Raw genomic sequence first — 27,435 nt, 5'->3', positions numbered from 1 at the left:
CCATGTAATTACACAATTTAAACGAGTCCTGTCCACATGTACATAACAATGCTTCCACGTGGACGGGGCAGGAGTCAGAGCATCACAACTGAACCGAGGAAGCTCCGCATCCTCATCCCAGCTGCGCCCCACTGCCACATCATGATCAACACCTGGGGACACGCCCTCCTCCTGGTCCCCAGCTCCGTTATTGGCCGCCTGTTTAAATATTCCGCACGCTGCCCGGTGATTGGCTCATGTCTCACACAAGTGATTTCATAAAGCAAATCTTTTGGAAGTTGTGTAAGGGGAATAACTGGGGAAAAAAACCCCTGAGATTACTGCGACATCCACGGCACAATTAGCCGCCCGCATCTCCCTCTCGTTCTCTCCCTCTCTCTCCCCCCGCTTGTCAGTCGCCGGAGGATTTTTCGGAGTTTCCCGAGCATCCCTGCATCTGTGAGTACCTGCGTCCGCTTGCTGCTGAGGCTGCCGCCGCCTTCCTCCGGGGTCCCGGCTCACTGTAGCGCCCCGCTGGGATCTGCTGCAGGAGGAGCCGAGAGAAAGTTGACCTCCGCCGTGAATTGAACGCAACTTTCTTAACAAATCACGAGTCCCGATTAAGATTGGTTCTTATCAGTTATCAGTCCGATAGCCCGTAGTGCTGGTTTAGCATCACCTATATTAACTGCCACGGATTTAAGTGCTGCCTCACACAAAGAGGATTCCCTGAGGGGGGAAAAAAAAACTGCAGATGAGCAGATAGTAAAATGACCGCAGTTTTCCTTTGCAAAAATTGACTTTTTATTGCAGCAGTTATCCCTGTTGTAAAGTTGAAAGTCTTTTGTCATGGTGGCACATTTTTCTGATAATTTCTTCCACAGTTTCTTATTGTAAACGAGTTCCTTTTTGCTTTTGTACTTGATATATAATTTTTGAGTCATGTATTGTATCTAATTTAATATTTGAAAAAGACGGATAGATACACAGATTATTATTATTATTATTATTATAATACATGATCATAAATTGAAAAGTTATTTAGTATCATGCATCATATGGTTGATAAATTCAGGAGCGTAACTTTCTACAAAAACTCCCACAACTAAAATTGTATTCATCGTGAAGTTTTGTTCATGGCATGTAAAATGTTTCAAACTGATGTTATGATCAGTGTTGTGTTGTGAGGCAGATCAGGCGTTATAGAGAGCTGTTGCACTGTGTGTCTTTGCTGGAATGAGCTGTTTTATCGTTTGATATCTACTGTGGTAAGTGATGGATGAATTGGAGCTTAACATTAACAGTAATTGTTGATTGCTCAGTGACTGCTTAGTGTAATTCACTGGTACAGCAACTTGTTTGTTTGTGTGTCTGTGTGTGTGTGTTCTGCAGTGAGTGTCCTTCACAGAGAAGAGCTTCTGGAAGTGTGTGTTTGAAAGTGAAGATATTGCTGGCTCTTTGTCGCAGTGTTATCAGGATCAGAGCTGGGCTTGAACGCTCCAGAAAGCACATGCTGATGTTGCACGCTTTGATAATGGCCTCTTAATGCCAACATAAATAACCAAATTGAAAACATGTCCCTGCTTCAGACAACATTTTCTTCCAGAGCTATTTCATTGTCTTTGACTGGTTTACTACAAATGACTTTATTTGATGCTCCCTATTCTCATAGCGGGACAGACTGTTGTTGACCCTGCAGGTGTTACATCCTAAAACACCAATGAGTGCGTCAAATGTTTTATGAATCCTTGCTTGCGGAAAAGTCACATTGCAACTTTACTTGACGACTCAAGTGGGGTGTCTTGGTTTTTACCGCAGTGAATGCAGGGCAAAGCGACTGCGTGTCCTTGACTGGATAATGTGATACCACACATTTTCATCCCGCCGGTCCCCAATAGTTTCAATTACTCATCTGTCCTTTTTTTTTCAACCTCCCTCCTGACTAGTTGTTACTTTTTATGGAATTATTGCGGATACTCAACTTTTTCTCTGTCTTCAGACTGGTGTTGAACTGATATATGGCCGCAATCCTGGTGCAGCATGGGAATAAAGCCCTGCCTCATATTTTATACTTGTTTATATGTACATTTAAGCTGAGCTGCTCACCTGTATGTTCGCAGCAGAAAATAGTTGATTTGTCCACTAATTGCCTGTTTTAAAAGGATTCTTCAAATACATCTTCTCCTAAAAAGATATTCCAAAGGATCGTCAAAAGATTGTTCCCTTTTCCAACATACTTTTTCTTTTCACTTTTCAAGTTTACCTTTTAATCTGTAGCTCACTGTCCCTATCTAACGTGGAGTATACGAACAAGTCTATAAAGCTGCCTTCTCTAGTCTGGAACTGGTCGGCTCGTTTGTCATTACACCCCGTTCTAATGGGGAGAAACCGCCTCATCCAGAGCTCCCAGTGTTGTTAATTAACCCTTCTTGCTTACAGCCACAGTCTACCTTGCTACCAGCTCTCCAGCAGACATTATCAGTGCGCTGCCTGCCAAGAGAGCTAGCGTTTGCCCTGGCCATATTTCTGCAGGTGTCAGCAGAGGTGCTTCCTATACCTACCAATGCGCTTTTGAGAGAATCACTCAAACAGCAATGTGGTTTTTATCTTAAATTGAATTGTTGAAGGAGATATTAAAGGGCCATACATAACCTGGACACTGGGAGCAGAAAGGGAGAATCTGCAGCAGTATAGAGGCAGTGATGGGAACGGCTCAGTGGCATTACAGATGGAATGAGTACTATGACGAAGGCTGCGTTCATAAATCCACGGGCAGTGCAAATAAAGTTGTCAGCTTGTAAACGCCATTTAGTTTTTTGTGTGTGTGTGTTGTGTGTGTAAAGTTTTGCAGTGCTCTTGATGATGAGTTTTTTTTATTTTAGCCTCAAAGAGGTGACCTTCCTCTTCCTCCCTTCCCTCAGTCATGTTTCTCTTCTCTCTTTTCAGTTTGACCATCAGAAACTCCACCTCTGCCTGCCTGCACTTCTCAAGTCAATTGGATCAATTCCTCTACTATCACCTTTTATCTACTGACTGCTGAAAAGACACTTATGCATCACACAGCCCTTTTATTAAAGAAAAGCGTTCCCATTTTAGAGTTGGTCACCCTCCTTCAGGGAAGAGCACCTCGGGTCTGTTATATCAGGTCATATTGGTTTCCTCTGTGCTCACTTGGCCTCTGGCTAATGCCCTGCTCCATGTATGGATTTTCTGTCCTGTGATTCCTTAGCCTGTCTGCATGTGATCGGTTGCTCAGATCTAACCCTGAAGAATGGTGCTGACTGCATTGGTATATCTTCTTCTTTATGTCTGAGTATAGGAGAGAGCTCTGCCCACAATCCACTGATGTTTGCCCCAAAATAGATTTGGAGAATTAGCAACAACGGCATGAGTTGGAGTTTGCAAGTGTATGACTTATGGTTTTTATTTGATTTCCATTTGCCTGAACTGCCAGGACAACTGTACTTTGTAGTTCAATTGCAGAGTGTGGGAAGGGACGCACATTGTTAAAGTAGCGTTGTTCTGCTTTTTATTGCGCAGTGAATACTTTGTAAATATCTTTGAAGGATGGAAAAGTCGCAGTTTTTTTCTTCGGATATAAACAAGACATGCCTTCCACAGTTTCAAGCTGTTGTTTCAGCGGCATGTTTTTCCCTGTAGGTGAGGATGTTTTTGTGGCTGGTTTTGTTCCTGCCTGCCCACTCTGCTGCTCAGCGATCAGAGCCTATGTTCTCAGCTATAACCAAGACCGTCCTTCCTCCAGACTACGACAACAACCCCACCCAGCTCAACTATGGAGTGGCCGTCACTGACGTGGATGGGGACGGAGACCTGGAGATATTTGTAGCTGGGTGAGAAATGGGGAGGAGGGGTGGGTAAAAAGCCTCAAAGTTAGATTTAGTCTAGCCTCATGAATAGCCTCTAGATCCCTGATGCCCCCTTGCTCTTCTCAAGGCGTTACGTGCTCATTTTTTTTTCATTATAAACAATTCGAGCAATTAATTAACTCTTGAGTGATATCTAATTCTAAATCAGAGGCTTGAAATAAAAGTGCACGGTTATTTTCTAAGCTAAAGGTTGAAGACAAAGGCAAAAGACTAAAAGACGAGAGATGGTAAGGGTGCCCTGAGGCTCACTCAGCTGATGAAAATGGATGTGATTGGATAGAGCGCCATTGATGGGAACAGTTTGGCAAGCCTGCCTCTATCCAGTGAAGCAGCAATGAATTTCTCAGTGCTTATCAGAATATAGATGCGCCAAAATGACCCTGCTTAATAAATGTCATATAGCCAAGCCAATGTATTCAGCAGGCATCGTGGACAGGAGGGCACCACAAAACTCCATAGATGTTGTTATTTCATTGGGGATTAAAGGAATCCCAGGATGGAGTGTTTCAGTTTATATTATACTTCCCTTGCTGACCTTTCGTACTTAAGTATATCATGGTAATTTTCTTTTTACACTGTTACACTCTGATTATGTAATAGATGAAGGTCGCAAAAAGTCACAGTGCTATCACTTTTAACTGTGTAGCCATGTTAATGGAGATGAGCATTTAAAGTGTTGCTATATCAGATTTTTGTACTCCATCAAGAGATTTTTGGAGCAAAAATATTTAGGCAAATTATGATTTTAATTGGAAGTTGTTGACTCAGCCTCATTTGTTGCAATAACAGAATGATTGATTTAAGTGGTACCCTGAAGGAAACTTAGAATTATTGGTCAATATCAGGTTATAGCTAAAGCCAAATATATAAAATTGTGTTGATTATTAAAAATACTTACTCTTAATTTCTTACTGTAAATGATTCATTTTCAAACGTTGTAGTTTATACAACTTTTTTCCAAATAGGCAGTAGTACTCGCCAAGACAAGAAAACAGACTTTGAAGATTTGAAACCAAATGTTCAGGGGCTTTAAAAACTCAGTTTCGTAAAATTCTGCGTAACAGTCTTAGTAAGTTGATCTATAAATGAAGGAATTTTTAGGTAGCATCATGAGTTACTCCACATGAAGTGTAGAACAAAAATGACGCTGCACGATTTAGGCTTTAAAAATTCTTGCTGAGATTCTTACGTAATGAACACGTAACAGCTTGCCATTGGTGTCTGTCGACAGCTACAACGGCCCAAACCTGGTGCTGAAGTACGACAAGCAGAGGAAGAGGCTGGTCAATATTGCTGTTGACAACCGTAGCTCCCCTTTCTATGCCCTGAGAGACCGTCAAGGCAACGCCATCGGAGTGACAGCGTGTGACATCGACGGAGACGGTCGGGAGGAGATTTATGTGCTTAACACCAATAACGCCTTCTCGGGTACAGTACAAGCTGATACACTTTTGTAAAAAATACAAATGCATTTTGTGCACACTCCCACGGGTTATGTCTCTTGTACAGAGACAAAGCAGGAGAATCAGTATGCAGATATTAAGCTTATCTCATCTGAGTCTTCATCAGATAACAGATAAGCTTTTTGCTGCTATTAATCAATGTGAGAGCTGTAGAGCGCACACTGCTAAAACTGCAACACCTCCCCTCCATCATTTTTATAAAAACTCTCACTTTCAGCCACAGCAAGCTGCTCTTATGTTTCCAATCACCCACGGTTCTATATTGCATAATACCTCTTTACTCTCAATCTCTGCCTCCCCTGATCTCTCCCGAACATCTCTCCGCATCAAGGTCGGGCAACATATTCTGACAAGCTGTTCAAGTTCCGCAATGGACGCTTTGAAGATCTACTGAACGATGACATTAACGAACACAGAGATGTAGCCAACCGTGTGGCTGGGCGCTCAGTGGCCTGTGTGGACAGAAAGGTACTACACACACACACACACACACACACACACACACACACACAAAGGGTATATGCAGATCCACACCACAGACGCACTCAAACTCCCCAGAGTGTCTTCTGTGTACATGCATCGGTGCCTCTGTTTGTTTACCAGTGATAACTCATGCCCTGCCTACGCCGCCCTTCTCAGCATGTGCTATGACAGTTCATTTGGGGGAATGGTGTGCCATTTTCTTTCTTCTGTCCACCGCACCAGTGTAATTACAGAAGCCAGGGCTCGTTTGTTTCACAGAACATCGTACGAGGGGAGGAGTGATGACTACACACTACTATTTTTTGCCCGTAACAATTTCTCTCTCTTAGTCCCTTTCCCATTGTCTCCTTCCCTCTTTCCACCTCCTTCACTCCCATTTTTTTTTTCCTTCTGACTGACACGCTCACGCTCTTTCTTTGTCTCTTATCTCATACACACGCGTACAGTTCTCACTTCCAATCAGGGGACAGGATAAAGAAGGTAATAGTGGGAAGAGGACAGTAGGGATTACAATAGATTTTTTTAACCACAGTCCCATCTCACTGAGCACTAATAGGTTATGCAGCTGCCAAAGCGATTGGAAAGATATCTACTTTTAATGGCTAATGCTTTTACAGGAAGCCAAAAACCCTGATGTGTGCTCTTCCATGCTAGTTCCCGCAGACGGACAGAGAAAGATATTAAAATTTTACTATTGTTGAACAGATTTTGAACAACAGCGGAAGGTTACATACGCCAAAAGCAGAGCATGTTGTATAGCTGGCCAGGCAGCTAATGTGTTTGGTCTTGTTTACTCATAAGTAAAGTGTTATCATTCAGGAAAAAAGAGGGATAATTAGTCATCCAAGCATTTCGTCTCTCCGAGTCTCCTTGAGAGTGACATCCAACCATTAGTCTCATACAAACTGATGAAGGTGACGTATTGAGAGGTCTCGCATTGAACTGATGGATTGGTTCACTTTGCACTGGCAGGCAGGATGGAACTTCTAAAAATAAGTGTTTTTTTAAAAGCCAGATTAAAACGAAATACATTCGATTAAAAGCACAATACACATTTCCTTTGTAAGGGAAAAAAAATGGAAACTTAACATTAGAGGTGGTAGCTGTAAAGGGCTTGCGGTCACATATCCGTGCACCAACGTGCACTTTGCAGGCATGCATGTCACACTATTCACAATGCCAATTCCAGTGACAGAAATTAGCCTTGGGTGAAGACTTATTGAAAAATCGTTGACTTTTAGGTTTGTTAAGTAACTGCCAATGGCCTTCACTGTGGTTCATTCTCATTTTGTCAACTTCTAAGTGTGTGTGTGTGTGCATGTGAGTGAGTGTGAGAACGTGTGTGTGTAAGAGAGAGTGTGTGTGTAAGTGCTACCCATTCCTCCCCCCTAAACGGGCCATAATGTGACGCTTGATGACATTTCCATCACCCAGACTCATTTACTTTTCTTGTCTTGTAAAAATACAGTAAGGTTAACACAGGTGGTGAAATGTCGTGTGTGTGTGTGCGTTTGCATATGTGCATGTGTTTGTATTGACTGAAATATGTTAGGCCTGGTGGGAAAGCTCATTGGAGACGAGGGTGTAGTCTATTAGCGTGGTTCCGTCTGTGAGTTTGTGTCTGCAGGGACTCTGACTGATAATGGAGTGTGAAATTAATCTCCTAAGGGAGGCAGACAAAGGAGTGGCGAGAGAGGCAGAGAAAGAGGGGGTAAAGGGTAGGAAACAGGGTGAGGGGAGATAAAGGGGAAAGGAAAGGTTTGATTGGGAAAAGGTGAAAATATGCAGATAATATTCAGAGATAGAAAAGAATTTTAAGAAGATGGTTAAAGGATATATCTGCTGATTTTCTATATTTTGATATAGCTAACAAATCCCATGGAAAGACCAAAACCAAACAATCAACTGATCCTACTAACAAGTATTGTCTGTGTATCCGAAGCTTGTTATATCTTATTCCTCAGTGCCATAGAGCTCCACTGTTGTCCAAAAAACATGAACAACCCTTACCCTCGGGGACATATTCCTTCATTACAACAAACACCTTGTTTGCATTTTAGTTTATTTGAGGTCAATTCCACACACACTGTCCGTTGCCATAAATACTCACTAGTAAGTGCATTAATTCGCAGCTGAAAATAGTCCCCAACAAATGCCCAGCTCTATTACGAAATGACCTGGCCTGCTTTAAAAAATTTTAAAGATTTACATAATCAGTACACCCATGGGCTTCAAGCTGAGATCCACACACAGGGTAGAGAAGTCAGAGAGCACTGGCAGACTAACTAACCTATTGGTGGTTTTTTTTTTTATTGTGGACAACAATTACAAATAACATATGTTCTCACAACATCTAGTGAAATTAAGCCATGTAAGCAGCTTTGGTTTTATGTGACCAGGTTTTGCGATACTGTATCCAACTCTGAGATTTCTGCCTCCAGCCGAACACCAAGGAGTTGAATGAAACTGTGTTTGTGGTGCTTACAGCACTGAAAAGCTACATTTAAAAATATTAAAAATATGTCTTTCCAGAAACCATGTCCTTGTTACTCTGGATAATCCACTGAGCACACGGTCAAAAGTTCTCAGGGACTATGGTTTTCAGTAGAACATAGTTTCAATGACATCCGTTGATAGTCAGTACCACAAATGAAATTTCATACACCTCCATTGTACTGTGGTGGTATCTCAAAACCTAAATAAGCAGCTAGACACTACTAAAGGCAAGTTAAAAAAAAATTATGGTTTGTTTGTTTGTTTGTTTGGTAATTTTGGTAGGTTAAAGGTTCTGCTGAATCATCAAATGCTTTGTCAACTAACATGGTTAATGCACGTGCGGTTTCTTATGGCTTTTCTTTGAACTATGTTTATAAATCAAATGTAAATCACTGTGAAGGCTACGCACTCAAACCTGCAGGTGCGGGTGTGCTGTATAGCTCAGGACAACATGATAAACTTCATGTAGAAAACAACTACAATAACTTGCAAAGAATGCAGGAGCACTTGAGACTTTGTTTCATTAGCTGGTGTTTTGGCAACAGTGTGCCTTTTTCTGAGCCTAAAGGAAAAGGAAAAAACATGAAATCATATTTAACTCTTCTGAGGAAACTGAAAGTATGAAATAATCAGCATCTAAAAAAAAAAACGAAAGAGAGAAATTTCTTTTAAGCAATATTTGCTTTTCCTCCCAGGGCACAGGGCGTTATGCTATCTACATAGCTAACTATGCCAGTGGCAACGTGGGTCCTCATGCTCTCATAGAAATGGATGAGGCAGCGAGTGACCTTTCACAGGGCGTCATTGCCCTCTCCAGCGTGGCAGAGCAGGCCGGAGTCAACAAATTCACTGGTAAGTGTGAAGAAATGACTGTGTGTGTGTGTGTGTGTGTGTGTGCGCGTGTATGTGATGCGGGATCATCCAGCACTACTGGACCTTCAGTCTGATTTATACAGACATCTGCAGAGCAGCATGTGCTCGTTGTACCCACGGAGTCTGAAATATAGGACTTTAGTACAGAGAAAGTGTTAGATAGGAGTAGAGTGAGGGAGAGTTGGAGAGGTGCCAGGTGAGAAAAAAAAAAAAAGGAAAAGCGAGAGAAGGAAAGAGAACCACGATGAGTGTAAGCGTGAGAGTAAATAGAAAGGACTGGAGGGAGAGAAGTGTTAGCGGGTTCTTTTGGCCCTGTCAGCTGTTTACTCCAGTCAAAGTCAGAGGGAAGCGAAGAGGAAGGGCGAAACACACATACATCAGGGAAAGCTCAACAGCCAAGAGATGGCATCTATCACTGCCTAGTGTGGTTCTCCCAGACTTCCGAAGGTTTTAATACATGTATTAGGCTGCCACTACAGCACTGTGTATTTCATGTGCATAAAACGCTTAGCATTTAACATCAACACACTGGGTTCGAATCATGTCGAGGATCTGTGCAGCGTGTCATACCCCTCTCTCTCCCCCCACACGTCCTTGTCAGTCTAAACTCTCAGGTATTAAATGACGGCAAAAATGTCAGCTATAATAATTTATCTTAGTCTTCTAGTCAGCGATAGAGGCTTCAGGAAATTAGGTGTATCAGCTTGAAATGTATACTCATTTCACATGCAATAAATGCATTTAATTCAAATATATCATGCAATGCTTCTCAGCTCCCTGCACAGCCTGGCACTTTATCTTAGCCTTTGTCCTTAGTCTTTGCTGCATGCTTTCATATTTTAAGCTGCCTTGCCGCAAACAGAATTTCCTCCTATTTGACACTAAATATATTTAACTGAATTGAACTTCTATTTAAATTATATTGAAACTGATTGGATGGCCCTGAAATGTTTTTTTTACTTTGAAAAATAGTGCTGAAATCGGCTTGGATCAACTTAAGCCTGTGATGGATATCTGCTTTGGTATAGAAGAAGAGAATAGAAAATGCCAAAATGAACTATTTCACCACGATTAGTTTTCGTTTATAACACAGACCATAGTGAGTGAAAAAATTACTGCCTCTATGATACATTAATTGTAACCAATGAAAAGTCTTTGCCCAGGTAAGTTTTCAAAATGGGACATGACTTTGTATCGGTGCGTGACAGAATCAATCTTCATCATTTTTTTACATGCAGGATGTCATCTAAGCCACCAGGGGGGCAGAGTGAGCTGGCTCAGAATCGGCGTGAATGATGTACAGTAGATGGCTTTATCATAAAACCGCCATTAATCAGGGCAGAGGAACAGTCAGTGAAGTTGTATATCTAATGGTTACATATCTCTGGAGAGACATTAGTGGTTTATGGCTGTAGGGGGCGAGTGATATTTGTCTGGGCTGATGGAGCGGGCCAGTAAATCAGGAGCGAGTCCTTACTCACAGCACTGACTGCATACTGGAAGGGCAATCAAAGGCCTTTCAGTTCCATAATTAGACTCTGCTGGTCTGAGATGAGACACTTTAGGGAGACACTTCACTTTATAGAATGTCATTGGAAAATCCTGTGGTGATATTGAGCATATTGAACAGTCACAAAGATCTTTTCATAAGGAGAAAATTACCATTAGCTTTTGGTTAATGCAAAAGATTCTCTGTGTGTTGCACCATTGCATTTTTTGTATTTGATTGTGCTTCTGCCTATGTGTGTTTAACTGGGTGTTTGTGTGTGTGTGTGTGTGTGTGTGTGTGTGTGTGTGTGTGTGTGTGTGTGTGTGTGTGTGTGTGTGTGTGTGTGTGTGTGTGTGAAGCCCATCAGAGTCAGTGTCTGTATCTGCCCTGCTCAGGGGAAATTGCCTGGAAAGACAATAAAGATGTCTTGCCGTTCAATTTTGTTAAGGAGCTGATCTCTCTCCTTCTGTTCTCTGTTATTTCACCTATCCTTCTTCAATTTTTATGTTTAAAACTGTCCGGTTACCCTCTCTTTTTTAACCACCAAATTTTCTCTCACCACCATGGCTTGTCCCTCTGTCTCTGTCTGTGCAGGAGGGCGAGGTGTTGTGGTGGGGCCCATTTTCAGTCAGACGCTGTCCGATGTGTTTTGTGACAACGAGTATGGACCCAACTTCCTGTTCAGGAACAATGGAGATGGAACTTTCACAGATGTGGCGCAGCAGGCTGGTGAGAGGAACGTGTGCAGTTCAACCTTGTAGATCGTTTAATTCGCAACATGCCATGTGAATCTGGTGCAAAAGCAATACACAAGGAAGGCTTTATTGTATAATAGAGTGAATTACCATATAACTGTAGGTGTGGAGGACCCCATGCAGCATGGTAGAGGGGTTGCTCTGGCAGACTTCAACCGTGACGGCAAGACAGACATTGTCTATGGGAACTGGAATGGACCTCATCGCCTGTACATGCAACTGAATAACCGCAAACAGAAGTTCAAGGTGGGTTCAAATGTGTTTCCTGGGTATTTAACAACTCTACATGCACACAAATGCCAATATTACCGATGTCAATATCGGCTTTAAGGTCTCTGTATGGTTTAAATGAAGTGTATGGTGTATATACCTGTTCCAAACATTCACACTAGAAGGGTAAGCTGCAAAGGCTGCCGACACAGAGAAAGTCGAGACACAGTGACTGGGGATATAGACACACACCTTCAGTTGTACACACGAAAAAGTGACAGTAGTAATTGTATGATCCGTGAAATAAGGGAGCTTTAGAGAAAAGTTCAAACTCTACTAACTTTCATGCCTCTGCACACCTGGCCAATCAATGCGGAAAGCACCTGCGACCACATCTCTGGCCAAAGAGATAAACAACACAGGAATAATCTGGTTTTGTTTTGGAATATTACAAAACAATCATCAGGTGCAGTCAGATCGACTCAGAGCGAGGTTGTGGCTCTCTGTTCTGCTCCCTCTGACGAGCTCAAGCACGCCCAAAGACGGCACATCTAAGACATTAACTCTGTGAGTTGTCACTGCTAATGGACGGCAAGTGAATTAGCACTAGTCAGTGCAGGCTCACTTTGGGACCGAGTGGGGATTTATAAACAGATGGGTCAGCCACTCTATAGGCAACTCCTGTGGGACAGACAGCAGTGTGCATGTGTTTGTGTAGTACAGTTAAGAGCGGCAGAGACACAGACAGCCTCTGCTGCGTGTAAATCCGCGGAGGTTTTGTGCTCAGTGATCTATGCATCAGCACCTGCGACCACATCTTTTACTAAAGAGATAAACGTCACAGGAGACATCTTTATAGGGGTCAAATAAGGGGTTAATGTGTAATGGTTAGCCCAGAGAAAATTCCATCAGCGTGACACATACTCACACACACACACACACACACACACACTCTCAGCTCTCAAATACACACGAAAAAAACACAGAAGACAAATTGAATTAGCTAGCCAATGTTTTTTTAAACCGAGATTAAACCGAGATAAATCACAAACCCACAACACATTTCTCCCACACAAGCTGACACTCCTGCTACCCTGCACTGACCTTTGGCATGCATAATGAAGCTGTTGTATCACTCCAGTAAACCGCTAATTAAATTGGGCTGAAACAGCAGCTTGCCTGGGTAGTGGAAAGTGCCGATTAGGCCTGTTTGTGTTTTAATTAAAATCTATTGCTGAGGTTTTCCTTGCCGTGCGTTTAACATGCAGACATGCAAAAACACACCCTCAAATAACTAATTTGTATTTAAAGAGGTCAAAAAAGTCCAGAGTAGAAGTTTTCTTGGTCATTATGTACCAAGATGAGAGCTGGAGCCCCCTTAATATAAATGAATATAAAGTTATTGAGAGTTTGTGTTTAGAATAATTATTTAATTATAATTACAGTCTGTTATTTATAGCTATTATTATACTTGTTTTAGTCAGTTTTTTTGCCATAAGAAAAATATGAGATTGACATACTCAATTCAAAGCAAACACTTAAGGATAAAAATATTTCGAATTCTATTTACAATATTATCAAAAATTAAAAACTTTAATTTTTTTTGTCAGAATAAATCCACTGAAGTTGTGAATTATCATCCATTTTGAGATGCACTTTAGGTGCATCAATTCATAGACCCAATGTTTTTTTTTCTCAAACTTTGCCCTCTCTTTTCCTGTAAGTCTCATGTTTCTGTGCTTCATTTTTGTTTTGGTAAGCGTCCCTTTCTTTGTCCTTATTGCACATCTATCCATCATCCTAATAATAATAAACTAAATGTAGAACTCTTCCCCTCTCCCTCCCTCATGACCTCAGCTAGCCATCCCCTCTCCTTCACCCAGAAGCAGAAGGTCACTATGGGCAGCCCCCCCTGCAGCTTTATGAGCCTTATAATTAAAGCAGGGAGTAAATACTGGAGGGAGTGAAGGGCTGCTCTATAACTCTTCCCCGACTTATCACTGTGTCACTGAAGCGAGGCAATATCCGTTACTTTCTCGTGCAAAAACTCCTTTGCTGAGAAGACTTTTTCGGGCAGGAGAGATGCGGTCAACTTCTCTGATGCCAGGGGATACAAAAGGGGCCTTTGCTCTTATCTTTAGGCTTTAGTTTAAACTCTTTCTCCAGGATGACTTACAGCAAGCGAGTAAACAGATGACAGATCAGTGTCTAACTCAAGGACTGGACACTGATTATTGATGGACATGTTCTCTGTTGTGAAGATTGAACTTGTGATCTTATGTTCCAGGCTATGGAGCCATCTTTCTACCCACCAGCTCAGCTCACACCACCTGTCCACATGTTGAATTTTAGACGTACAGAACACACACTATAATAACAACAGGTTCTAGAAAGGTTCGAGGGAAAATCCTCAACATTCCCTTTCGTTGTTACTTTAACATCATCATCTGCTGATACATGACAGTTGCTGCGGTGTTCTTACAGTGCACTTCTCAGAGTTCACGTGGCAGTCAAACTGCATCTTGTTTTAGATTTTCTGCAACAACATAGTACCGTTGAACAAGACACGTAACCTCTGACTACTCTGTGGAGCTGATCAACAGACCAGACAAAAACAAACAAACAGATCTTTGTGTATCAACCTCATATTTCCCATTAAAGAAAAACTAATTTTAGAACTGCATTTTGTAGAATTTTATACTTTCATGTTTATGAAAGTGTTGGATGAAGTAGTAACCCTAACCCTAGTTCTTACCAAAAAAAAGAAGACAATAACATATAATTAGTCAAGCATCCACTGAGAAATTATATGAATGATGAATGATGAATCAATACACCTGCTGAGCAGGATAGGTCTGTGATCAGAATTTGGTTTTAACTGAATCAATGTGGTCTGCGATCGCTGCTGCTGCATTTGCTGATTTGCCTTCATCTTCTAAAAAGGCACATGAAGCACAGAAAAAGAACTTCCTGCATGTGTTGTGTATGTACGTGTCTTTGTCCGTGTGTGTGTCACTGATGCGCAATGTGTTTGCTTTTTTACCCAGGACATAGCATCCCAGAAGTTTGCCATGCCGTCACCGGTTCGCACCGTTATTGTTGCAGACTTTGACAATGACAATGAGCTGGAGGTCTTCTTCAATAACATCGCCTACAGGGGCCCCTCCGCCAACAGGCTCTTTAGGTACTCACACAGATATAACACAGACACACACACTCACACATACATTCACATGTGTTGTACAGGTATGGCAGTAAGTTTTAATAGCACTTTGGTGATGAGCTTAATGGACTGCTCTTGCTTCTTGATATAATATTCTAAAACTGGGCCTGGAAGCTGAGAAGAATTTAAAAATCCCAGCCAAGGATACTTATCTAGTCTGGCATCCCGCCCCCTCCTCCACACATGAATGAATCTTTCATTAAGACAGTTTTAGGTCTCTTTTTGGCTCACGCTTTGGCTTCCTCTCTAGATAATATTAATGAGCTCAGTTCTCAAAATGCAATATAAGATACATATCAATTGTAAAGACTTAACAGTAGAATAAACTCATGCTGCCTGAATAAAAATCTGATCTGGCATGTTTTTCTGAACAGGATGCAGAAATCATGATGAATGTTGCCATGAGCTGATGGGTCAGTTCATACTGAATATCAATAATCAGCGTAAGCCCCAGAGATTTCCTGGATCAGAATATTCCTGCAGGTCAGGTCATTGGAGGACATTTTTTTTCTTCCTAGACACGATGATGGTCTAACAGGGGTCACTGCTCCACAGCCTGTGGCTCTGCCATTGTCTAGTATAAAGATGAATAAGCTAATTTGAGTCTGCTCTCTGGCACCGAAAAAAAAAACAGAAACACAAGCACAAACTATTGTGCAAAAGCTAATTAATTCAATACAACAAATCGATATTTAGCTGAGCTGTGAGGCTTAACAGCCAGGATCAGCACATTATTGCACTGTGAAATAAAATTCTAACTTAAGGAAAGTTGCATATAGAAATGCTTTGTCACTGAAAGGGGCTATATGCAAGTTTTTTCTGCCGGCGAATGTGGTTTCTTGCCGGTGGCGGGTGGTGGTAATGGTCGCTTGCCAAGAGCTTCAGCCATTGTTGCATTTACAAGACAAGAGTTTAGAATACGCCCTCTGAGCAGCGCTACTTCTTCATCCTCTCATGTTGGACTGAAGGCAGACTGGACGCTACAGTGACACACTATCACAAAGTGGTATTGCAAGATGGGCCGGGGCTAGCTGGTTAGCATGCTAACTTCAGTGGAAGAAAAAACTTACATATAGCCCCTTTAAGGTACATGGTAACTGGTAATGTGCATGATTTTTTCAAGTCAAGTCATTTCATTTATAAGGCAAATTTAAAAGCAACCAATTTTGATCAGAGTGCTTTACATAAAGATGACAATTACACTCAGGAAAAAACACAAAAATAATCATGAAAAATCAATCAATAAACAGAAAGCATAACCGAAAATAGGAAAGGGAGGATTAATGAGAGAAAATTGTGTATAGCAAGGCCAGGCTTGGAACAAAATATCTAATTATAAAGTAGCAATATCACATTGCATATACTCCATTACAAAACTATATTTCAAAACCCTCTCTCTCAAATAAAAAATATTAGAGTATTGTCAGCAAAATGTATTTGAGCTGCAGTATCACAAGTAAAAGCTTAATGGCCCTACTTAGATGTTATATTATTACACATTATATTATTGGAGTGTTATCGCTGATACTATGAGCAATATTTTAATGTTGTAGCTGGTTGAGCCAAAGTAATTTTATCGGTAACACTTTAGTTTAAGTCCTTCTTTTTTGCATCTATAAGCAGTACATAAACATAAATGCTTCATAACATGCTGTAATGTAGTTTGATACAGCTAAAGTGTATTTTTAATTTCTCATTAATAGATAGTGTTTGTCAACAATAATAACCTCTCCTATAAAAAAATATTTTACATTATTAAAACTGTGATTTACTAAATTATCATTAATTGTCTGTTTACACACTTCTACTTATGGGTACCCACATGAGGACTTTGGGGTTTTTTTTAGCTGTTGACAAATACATAAATAAATGCTTATATTTACTTACAACTACATTGCAGTGTGTTATAAATCATTTATCAAATGATTTATAACACAATGATTTATACACTGCTTATCAATGCTAAATAGGGGGACAAAGTAAAATGTTGTCATTTTGCCTACTTTATGTACTGTTGGGGAGTTTACTTTTTTAACAATTTATCGACGACAATTTTTAGATGCTGATCATATATTTTGTATATACAATCTTAATCTGTAGAGTAATTAATAAGTATAATTGCCTAATAAATGTAATGGAGTAAAAAATAAAATTTTGCCCTCTGAAATGTGGAAATTAGAAGTTTAAAGTAACACAAAATGAAAATAGTCAAGTAAAGTACAAGTACCTCAAAATTGAACACTGCTTATATATTGACAGTGGTCATGGTATTAATGTTTTACAGCGATTTGCTGGATAATGGCGGTGATGTTGATTTGACAGGGTGAGCAGGAGAGAGCATGGAGACCCCCAGATAGAAGAGTTGAATGTTGGGGAGGCATCAGAGCCTGAAGGACGAGGAACCGGTGAGTGCGGCAGAACGCACAGCTGCCCTAAAACTCAACATGAACGATGAGAAGCCTTGCAAGATCAAGCCTCATGTCTGATGTTCCAATATCTTACCATTAGATGGCACCAGAGCTCCACTAGGGATTAGCGTTTCCTCCTGAGCTTTATAAAAATAAAAAAAAAGATGTGTTCCACATAATTATTCCTGTGACCGTTGAAACACAATGCGCACGTTTCTCTGCATGAGGAGGATAAATGTTATCTAGACTGTTTCCTGAAGTGCATCATTACTGTGATGGATCTCCAGGAGCTGTAGCCACAGACTTTGATGGTGATGGGCGTCTGGAACTGCTTGTGTCTCATGGTGAAAGTGCAGCACAGCCGCTTTCTGTCTACAAAGTCAACCAGGTGAGTGTTTGTGAGACATCTTAAAGGCCTCCAAATAAGTTTGACACTCAGTAGTTAGTGTAATCTGAGCAGAAACCCACCCTTTTCTCATTCTGTCTGTGTCTTAGGGCATCACTAACTCATGGCTGCGAGTCATTCCCCGGACCAAGTTTGGTGCTTTTGCCAGAGGAGCTAAAGTGGTGGTGTACACAAAAAAGACAGGCCCACACACGCGGATCATCGATGGTGGCTCAGGATACCTGTGTGAGATGGAGCCTGTCGCCCATTTTGGCCTTGGTAACACTTCATTTGAACTCTGAAGGACACACAACTGTTGCAGGGATCCACCTTGTGATGGCTTGGCTAAACACAAGTGTTCTCTGCTAGGCCTGCAACTACTGATTATTTAATTAGCAATTAATTTGTTATGTTGTTGATTAATAGGTTAATTGTTTTGTCTACGGAATATCAGAAAAATTGTGAAAAATGTCTATCAGCGTTTTAAGAGTTCATGGTGACGTCGTTAGATTGCTTCTTTCATCTGACCCACGGCCAAAAACCCAAAGGAATTTAATTTACAAAGATCAAATCCTCAGGAGCAAATCCTCACATTTTAGGAGCTGAACCCAGTGAATTTTTGGCATTTTTTTCTCGGTAAAGGACTTGTTGTTATTGGTGAATTAGTTTCTGACGGCTGACTACTAATCACTTTAGTAAATTGTTTCAGCGCTACTCTCTACTAAAGGATAGACAGATACTGAGACAGAGGAAAATGTAAGTAAGAAGAAGAAGGAAAATGAAAACTATGTTGCATTGGTTTAATACCTCCGGCCTGATTAGGCACCCATGGGAGAGTAAGTTGTCCGTGGCCGGCAGCTGGGTGGACAAAGAGGGAAGAGATGTGGGACAGGTGCTGCAGCTGGAAGCCAGCCTGGTTTGAGAGGAACCAGATCCTTGTCTATTCCCCCCCAGCACAGTCTGCTGGTTGCCATCCAGGCCTAGTAGCCCACCCACCGCTGTTCCTGGACCCTGCTCACTGAGCCTGTTCCGTATCAGGACTGTGCAAGCACAGATCAACTCCCTCAGAGGCCCTCAGTTTTAATGCCTGACTATTCATAACACACTAGCAAGAGCAAACTTTCCAGACCACTGTGGCTTCAGAACAGACCTCCGCACTTGCAAAATGCGTCACTACTGATAGACATGTTTAATACACTCCCCACACCTCCAGATGGGGCGGTGTCATGTGGGAACAGAACAGGTGAAATATTCTTTGGCTCTCAGGCAGCACACCTGCTGAGGGGATTGCTGTCTGGCAAGGTAACTCAGGATCTGCTTACATTAAAAAAATGCCACTTTAATTAAGGGCTGCAGAGGCCCTCTGGAGATGGGCTTTTTCTATGCCTGATTAAAATAGTTAATAGAAAGAGAAGAGCAGGGTGCCACTGGGTCTCTCACTATGTGTGTATGTGTACGTGTGTCAGGGAAAAACAGAGGAAGGAGGATACTTCATGAGAGCAACCCGTGAAAACCTACAGTATGTAGCATACTGTATGAGCCTTCAACACTCAGTAAGGGATCATATGAACAGTCTTTTTTGTGTGTGTTGTGTCTGTGCTGTATGTCTGACCAGGTAAGGATGTGGCCACCAATGTCGAGGTGTACTGGCCGGATGGTCGCTCAGTGGCCCGACCCCTGGAACCTTCAGAGATGAACTCAGTGCTGGAGATCCACTATCCAAGAGACGAGGAGGAAGTCACTCCTACTGTGGAAATAGAGGTACAGCAGATTCACTTCGGGTTGGCTAAAGGATTGTGAGGCTTTGTAGAATCGACTTTGCCAGCATGTGCAGAATTTCTCTTGCACTCCCAGTGATAATATCAAACAAGTAAAGGACCAGGAGCACCACTAAAGAACAATATCAACTGACACATTATCAGCATTATTACCTCATTTGAGGGCCTGTGTGTTTATTCAAATTGCAAAAAAGCAAACTTGAGTTCAAAAAGTCTTCTGACAAAAAAAAATGCCTGCCATCACAATAACTTAGTGATGCTACAGGTGGGTGACAAATCCAAGGAAAAATAGACATGTGTAGTAGCATGGAAGCATCTGTATTTGTTGTTTCTCCACTCATCTATTCAGGTTTTTCCTTTAATTTGTCACTTGTCTGTACAGTATAATCACATAAAGCAATATACACATAGTGGCTTTAAAGAACTGTAATGTTTGGTTTCAAAACATTCTTGTTTCTGATTAGACTGATTGTTTCTTGCAGTGTGGTCATGGGTTTGCTCTGAACGAGAATGGCCGCTGCACTGGTAAGTTGAAAAGATTCATCAACCTGCTGACCGCTCATTGCTCGTTTAAAACCGAGACAAAAAGTGTCTTTCCTTCCCTCACCTTCCCCTCCCTCAGATAAGGATGAGTGTACCCAGTTCCCCTCTGTGTGCCCCTCTGACCGCCCCGTCTGCACCAACACCTATGGCAGCTATAAGTGCCGCGCCAAGAGGAGATGCAACCAGGGCTTTGAGCCCAATGATGATGGGTCAGCCTGCGTGGGTGAGTGGTCCTGGCAGCGTCAGGGTAGACTTAGCTGGATTACCAAGATCTGGAGAACAAAAGAAGCACTGCCAGAGAATGAGATGCCTTAAGCTGCCTTAATTACTCTGGTTTTGAGTAAAGGCTTAAAGGTGCTAACATTCCTCTGACTGTGTCCCCTCTTTGCACCCCGCTGTCTTGCATGACTAACTCCCCCATGTGAATGAGATCTCTCTCAGCCATAAAGACACAGATGTTGGCTAACTTTTCCCTGCCCTCTCTTTCGCCTCTTTCTCTGCAGCCCAGGTGGCTTACTTTGGGGGGACACGGTCCTCTGGGGAACGCAAGTTGTCGGACCTTTCTTTCTGGTTGATCTCTGTCTCTGTGCTGCCCCTCCTCTCTACCAATCTTCAAAGTGGACTACTGTAGCCATCACTGCCTTCTCCCCATCCCAGCTCCCTCCACTGCTGAATGGGGATGCACAGACACTCTCCGAGAAAACTTTTCACTGAAATATCTACTCCTCTTTCTCCTCTATGGATCTCTGCTACCTTTTCCATCGGTTATTTATAGTCTTGGCCCCCAGCTCACCACTGCTATGTGTCACCTCTTGGCTCCCGGCCCCCTCTGGACTATAAAGAAACACACAGGGAGCATGCTCGCTGGGAGCTACGGGGTTCAGAACTAACTGTGTCACACACCCGCAGAGTCCGCACGTCATCACCTGGCACTTATCTTAGAGGGACCTGAACTGAGGCCAAGTCAATAAGTGGAGCAGCAGCGTATAAACCTCTGCACATACAGAAGACAGACCTACTGGCTCCACGGACCACATTCATTAGAGACACGCTGAGGCCCCATCTGTATCTCTGCAGTGCCACTATGTTAATCCTAACAATGTCACTCTCATTCTTATTATGGGCTTACTGGGAACACCAGGTCTCCACACTTTAGGTTTTTATGTGTGTATGAGCGCACGTGTGCGTGAGTGTACTACGGCCAAAGACGCAGTCGGCTAGAGGAACATATGCCAGACCATCTGTCTCCGATGGTAGGTTACATTTTGTTACTCATGAATACTACAACAACAGAGTGAAGAAGGTAAACACACGTGTATGTGTGTGTGAGCACAAGAAGAGTTTTAACTACAGTAACTGAAGGTGTACTTGAACCCATCATCATTTATTTAGCAGTTTTTAAATCATTTGCTACGTATTGGAAAACCACTCTAAGTTGTAAATATTAATTGAGCATCAACTCATAATATTTACAACGAATATTTGTCTTAATTTAATATTAATGCTTTTTCTTCCTAATTACATCAAATTAAAGGTTAGGGGAAAAGGACGTCAAGACAAGGATGTGGTGATGTTTCTTGCTCATGGTGAAGACGTCTTTATAGTGCAATAGAATGACTTTCTTACCATTTAAAATCTACAAATTTCGTAGCTGGAAAGTGTACTTGAATCTATCATAATTTATTTAACAATTTCTAAATCATTTACCACACCATACAAAACTACAAAGGATAACGCTGATGATGTGCTATATTTTTGTTATTGTCAACAAACTGCATATAAAGACCAAAATAGATGATGTGTTACTCAGTCTCTTAATACCCTATCTGTGCCACTGGTCCCTACTCAATGCATTACAAATATATAGTTTAATCTTTTAAATTAATTTCCTGATAAATTATTTTTTAAAACAGCTGGGCACTTAGTTTTCAGCAAATGGTAATCAAAAAGGAGTAAACAGTGTTTTTGTTGGGGATATGTTCAGCTGCGGACTTGGTGTGCTACAGTATTTATGGCAGCAGCATTGTCACTCAGTGCAACTTTGTAACTTGTTGATGTGTTTTTAATAATATTTGAACAATGTATGTCTGTGGCACAGAGGAATGAGATCTATCAGGCTTTGGATGCAGAGGGAATACTTGTTAGTTGGATCAGTGACTTGTTTGGGATTTTTAAGGGACATGTTGACAATAAGAAAAATTGAAAATATCAGTAGTCTTATTATTTGACTTGTGAATATGGGCTGCTGTGATTTTCTGAAGTAAGCTACAACAAACCTTGCTTGCCCATTTACTGTCATGTAATTTTGTTTCGTATAGCATTCATGGTGAAGCCCGCAATACAGTCTAGTAAAATGGATAAGCACAGATGTAATTTTTGTCCGGCTGCCACATCTTTCTTGAAACTTTTGAGGAATTAAATAAATATTTCGGCAGAAAAGATTACCAAAATGTGAAAATATTTTCCTCCACAAGATGTTTACACTGATGCTGACTGACAGATTTTTGCTTTCACATTATTCTGCAGGGCAGCATCAGTTCTGTTCTCAGAAATCCCAGTGCAGAAGCTTCGCAACACAACTTGCATCTTGTCCAGTGTTAGACAACGATCACTGTCCTAGCAGGGGATAGATTCATCAAGTGTTGGCCAGTACAATCCTCCAGAGTAGATTCTCTGTGTGTGTGTGTGTGTGTGTGTGTGTGTGTGTGTGTGTGTGCGTGCGTGCGTGTATGATTCATGGATTTCTCCCTATTCACTCGCTGAGGCAAGTGTTATGTATTTTGGACATTTTTAGCCAGAAACCTCACACATTCCATGTAAGAAACAGCACCAAACTTGGCCCCTTGACATCAGCCTGCTAATGAGCTGGACACAAACCACAGATGCCACCTGTAAATATCAAACATTTCAGCTGAGATTTAAAGACTGAACTTATTTGTCTCTGAGACATTTTCATTGAAAACTAAGAAGCATCAGAGCATGAAAAACTAATAAACAAACGATGATGGATGTGTTAACGCAATTAAAATTACTCACCACAGATCTCTGTTGGATCCGGGTTGACGATGTTGTCATGCTCTCTTGTGTAAGCCAAAGAATCTGAAAGTGAGAGTTACCGAGGGTTCAGCAGGATCATGTCGACTCAAGTCAAATACTTTAATATGTCAGTGCAGAAATTTTCAATTAACAGATATGTCAAAGAGGTTCAGCTGAGGTTGCTGCAAAGATGTTATTTTAAGGACAGAATGGAAACTTTTTTTGTAGTTAGAATCACACTCTTGGGTCAGACTTGAACTCTATCACCAAATTCTGATATGTAAGCTCACAGTTTGCATGAACAATAACATCAATTCATCAAAATTGCACGCTTTAAAAAGGAACGAGATGTTTTTAACCCTAGTGCTCACATTGTCCTACTTATAACTCCACAATCCTAACGGCATTGTAGTCATTTGTTGTCAAAGACATGGTTGTCTGAGAATCCAGTTTGTCTCTTTTCCTATAAATGTGTTGAAATGAGTTGTGGCATTTCAGCTAATTTTGAAGTTTGTGAAAAAGAGAGAGGATACCAATGAAGATTGTTTAACAACTCTTAGCTATATGCAATTAAACATACTGTGTGCGGTATTAACTGTATCTTTTCTGCCCATTCAAACATGCGAGGGGTATGGTAAATCACAGGTTATAATACAAAACTCAGTTCACATGTGAAGCTTTTCTGTGTCCAGTTCATGAGGTAACGTTGAAGAAAATAAATGAAAACACAAAATACAGAGTGATGGATTACTTTGTTCAACCACTTTATACATATCTGGTAGAATTATAGATTTTTTTGATTGTGCCTAAGTACATGACTACAGAAAGGTAGAGAAATGACACATGATATCAGTAACTACATGAACCGTATAGACTCCACTAAGAACAAGGTAAGCTCTAAAAGGAATTCATTCTGATTCTTAAAACTTGGTAAAGTAGCTGTAAAGTACCATTGAAGTCCAAGGACCTTCAGAAAGGATACTGTATGTGCATGTGTGTGTGTGTGTGTGTGTGTGTGTGTGTGTGTGTGTGTGTGTGTGTGTGTGTGTGTGTGTCTGGCATGGTCGCTGCCATGGCATTGTTTGCGTCCCAGAGGCGCCAGCTGTGTTTCTTTCTGCTGAAATGAGCTGCATGTGGAGATGTCCCTTTGAAAAAATAAAACCTGGAACACAATGCTCCATGCCCGTGTTTCAGGGGAGTTTGGACCTGTACATGTGTATATGGGCGTGTGGATGTGTCTGTTTGCCTGAGTGCAGCCTGTTTGTGTGTGGGCTTGTGCTGCATGTGGAAAAATTACCCAAATGCATTTTTTGTGATTTAGACCAACAATCACAAAATGTCCTACAGCAATTGCACAATGTACACACGCCATGAAGTTTTCACAGAAAATGACAGAAGGTCAGATATGGAGGGATATGTTAAGAAAATATTTGTACTGTACGGAAATGGCGAGAAAAAAAGGAGCGGAAGGAGACAGGAAGAAAAAATTGTATAAATGTGGATGTATACACATTTCTTTTTAGCTGCAGCCAGAGAATATGTATGTTTATTTTTCTCTCTTTGCTGATGCTAACAAACGAGCAGGCTTTTCAGAGCTTCACGTGTGGAGATGTGCTGTGTGCAAACCGCTGTCTCCTGTGTTTTGGGTCAGTGCAGGCCTAAATCGAGTAAAGGTGCATTAAGGTTTGTTGCAGCCTGAGATAAAGCTAATGCTTCATCAACCCTGCATATAATTGCCCGAGCACATTTCAAGTCATTTGATTTCAATTTATTTATTCCACTGTGCTCAAACACTAAAACTAGTCAGTGACGTTAGACATTAAACTACTTCAGCAACCACTTGAGCATGAATGGCATCACACACAACAACTGGCTGTTAAGTAGGTTATAGATAATTGTAATTGATGCTAATTTCAAGCCATCTTTTCAACACGTCAAAGATAATTAAATAATTGATTACATGATATCAAGTGCACTTTCATTCATTGCTTTTCTTTACCTAAATGGTCAAAAGACGCTAGAAGTATTCTCAGTATGCGATGGGCAGAAGGCATACAGTTAAAAAGAAATTCATGTTTTTTTAAACTTATGTTTGTAGTGTTGGCTATTATTTCTTACTGTTAAAAATAAATTGTACAAATTAAAGTAACTGCTGAAGCAGCATTGCTACAACAAAGTCTGACAAGGCGAGAAACAAGGGTAGTCAGACGATAAAACAGGTTGCAAACGAGGCCAACAGTTTGGCCAGTTTATCGTAACCATCCAAAATGATGGTAACACTCCCTCACTGTGCAGAATTTAAGAATAAAAGCCACAATTGCAAAAATAAGAAGTCTCCAATCCGCCTGACTTACAAAGACAGGCAACCTCATGGGTCAGTTCTGAAAGAAAAGGACACAAAGTAAGTCTGTATGTGGATACTATGAAAATACACTTTGCTGACTGTAATGGGACTACTTCATGTGTACATGCCCCATGCTTTGTTTGATACTGATCACACATGCTGTACAGGAACGTTCACAAAGGGTATGGGAATACCATACACATTCACATTTACTGTAGCGATAGACACATAATCTACTTGGCTTGCTGCATTTTCGCCTTGTGTTGTTGGGTGTAGAAAACAGACAATATTTCAAAGCTCTTTATCCCTGTTTCACACTAAGACACTGTCAATCACACTGTCAATCACACTGATGTTAAATAAACTGAGGGGATATTCATGCCAAAGCCAACAGGCTTGGCAGCGGTACAGTGGGGGAAAAAGTCAATTTAAAGGAGTCTCCAAAACCATACTAAGCACAATAAATCAAGTGTGACCAAAACAGAGAGAGACAAATCCTGCAGTTTCCACTGTGTTTTCCCTCCTTTTCTCTTCTCAGCACTGTGGTTTTCACAACGGAATCAAACGCGACATCCATACACACGTTCAAACGATAGGACAAAAGGGTCAGTGTGTGGGAGGGGCTTTGTGTGCAAAATGTCCATTATGAAGGGAGCAGTAGCACTGAATCTTTGTTTGTTGCATAACACAGGGAATGGTGTACTGCAAAATTATAACTCACCGTGATCTTGTATTTAGGCAGATGTGGTTAAATGTTTTGTGAGCCTGAATTTAGATGCCTCAGGACACATTGTGGCAGACTATCAGAGTTAACACATTACTTTATTTGACTGAATTCCTGTTGTTTTGTTATTTTTTGTTGAGGGAACTGAAATAAATGTGTATTTGTGTGTGATCCCAGTCACAAATGAGTGTCAAGAGCGAACATCCTCCTCTAACGTCACCACAGGCCTGACTTTTCTCCGATGCCAAGAGCTTTTCCTGAGGGGCTCTGTTTGATGCATTACATGCAAGCACACAATTGTGAACGTCACCATAATGACTACGTTTGCCAAGCACTGCTGCCAGTCAAAACATTTTTGGAACACAGAGGCAGCGGTGGGCTACTGATTTTCTGTCATTTTTAGGAATAAACATTTTAACCAATCGATACAAGAAAGTGAATTTTTTCCCTTCTGGACATCCGTGATTCAGACAGAAAAGAGACTGTAGGAAAGATAAAACAGGCCCCTTTTTTCCTGTTTAGAGAACAAGGAATGAAAGATCAGGAAGGGTGCAGAGAAAGTTAAAAAAAAAAAAGGGAAAGTGTCATGCAGCTAAAGAAGGTGGAATTTTAAAACATGGAAACACAAAACATTGTCACAACAAGCTGTAGCAGAAAGTATGGGAAAAAAAGATTTTAAGGAAGAAAAGGGGTCTGTGTAGAGGGAGAGAGTAGCTCTTAGCGTGAGAATGACCTTTCCCGACAGGTGTTGAGATGTTTCTTCACTCCTCTGCTGTCTTTGAGAAAATGAGTTCACTCCCACCGCTCCTCCTGTGTCCACTCCTGTGATCTTAACTAAGCCTCAATATCTGCCAGAACGTTATCACTAATTTTTGGCCTTATGAGCAGGCTATGATGGATCTACTGCACACCTCTTGTGCACACACACATGCTAACACACACACATGGGTACAAAATGCAGTATGGACTGCCACCGCTGCAAAAAATGTTCAATGAAACAAGTCAGTCTACAACTCACAAGTGTTTTTCCCTTAAACCTACATTAAAAATGAAATGATTTATTGGCCCCTTGGTGGCAACACAACAAGCTGCAAAGAAAAGACTGACTGTTAGCAAACAGTCACCAAACTTCATTCATTTGAAGTTGTGTTTCTGTCCATCTGATCATTTTAGTCCAACATTCCTTCCAAAATGTCCTTTTGCTCTGTTTTGGTCTCCACCAACTCCTGAGGGAAATATCTGGAAAAAACAAATAATGTACAGTAAATCATTAAACATTTATGCTGTTTGTAGACCAAATGGCTAGTTTATTAGAAATGACATTAAATCTCTTCATAAATTTAGGCCATAAAATGAGAA

At 41.2% G+C, this 27,435-nt stretch overlaps 1 protein-coding gene across 1 annotated transcript; it reads left to right on the top strand.

Moving 5' to 3' along the window:
* The first annotated feature begins 360 nt into the window (after positions 1–360).
* crtac1b (cartilage acidic protein 1b) lies at positions 361–20,603 on the top strand. Its single transcript, XM_040139576.1, has 15 exons — positions 361–438; positions 3,640–3,830; positions 5,098–5,294; positions 5,661–5,797; positions 9,004–9,160; positions 11,265–11,399; positions 11,529–11,671; positions 14,683–14,819; positions 17,181–17,263; positions 17,554–17,654; positions 17,762–17,930; positions 19,267–19,412; positions 19,912–19,954; positions 20,052–20,195; positions 20,476–20,603. The coding sequence occupies exons 2-15, from the start codon at positions 3,646–3,648 to the stop codon at positions 20,601–20,603; spliced, it is 1,905 nt and encodes a 634-aa protein (XP_039995510.1). The 5' UTR covers positions 361–438; positions 3,640–3,645.
* The last annotated feature ends 6,832 nt before the right edge of the window (positions 20,604–27,435 follow it).

This window comes from Xiphias gladius, chromosome 11 (assembly GCF_016859285.1).
Source record: "Xiphias gladius isolate SHS-SW01 ecotype Sanya breed wild chromosome 11, ASM1685928v1, whole genome shotgun sequence".
Taxonomy (NCBI): domain Eukaryota; kingdom Metazoa; phylum Chordata; class Actinopteri; order Istiophoriformes; family Xiphiidae; genus Xiphias; species Xiphias gladius.
Note: the sequence above shows the minus strand (reverse complement) of the source record. Positions and strands in the feature narration are given on the sequence as shown.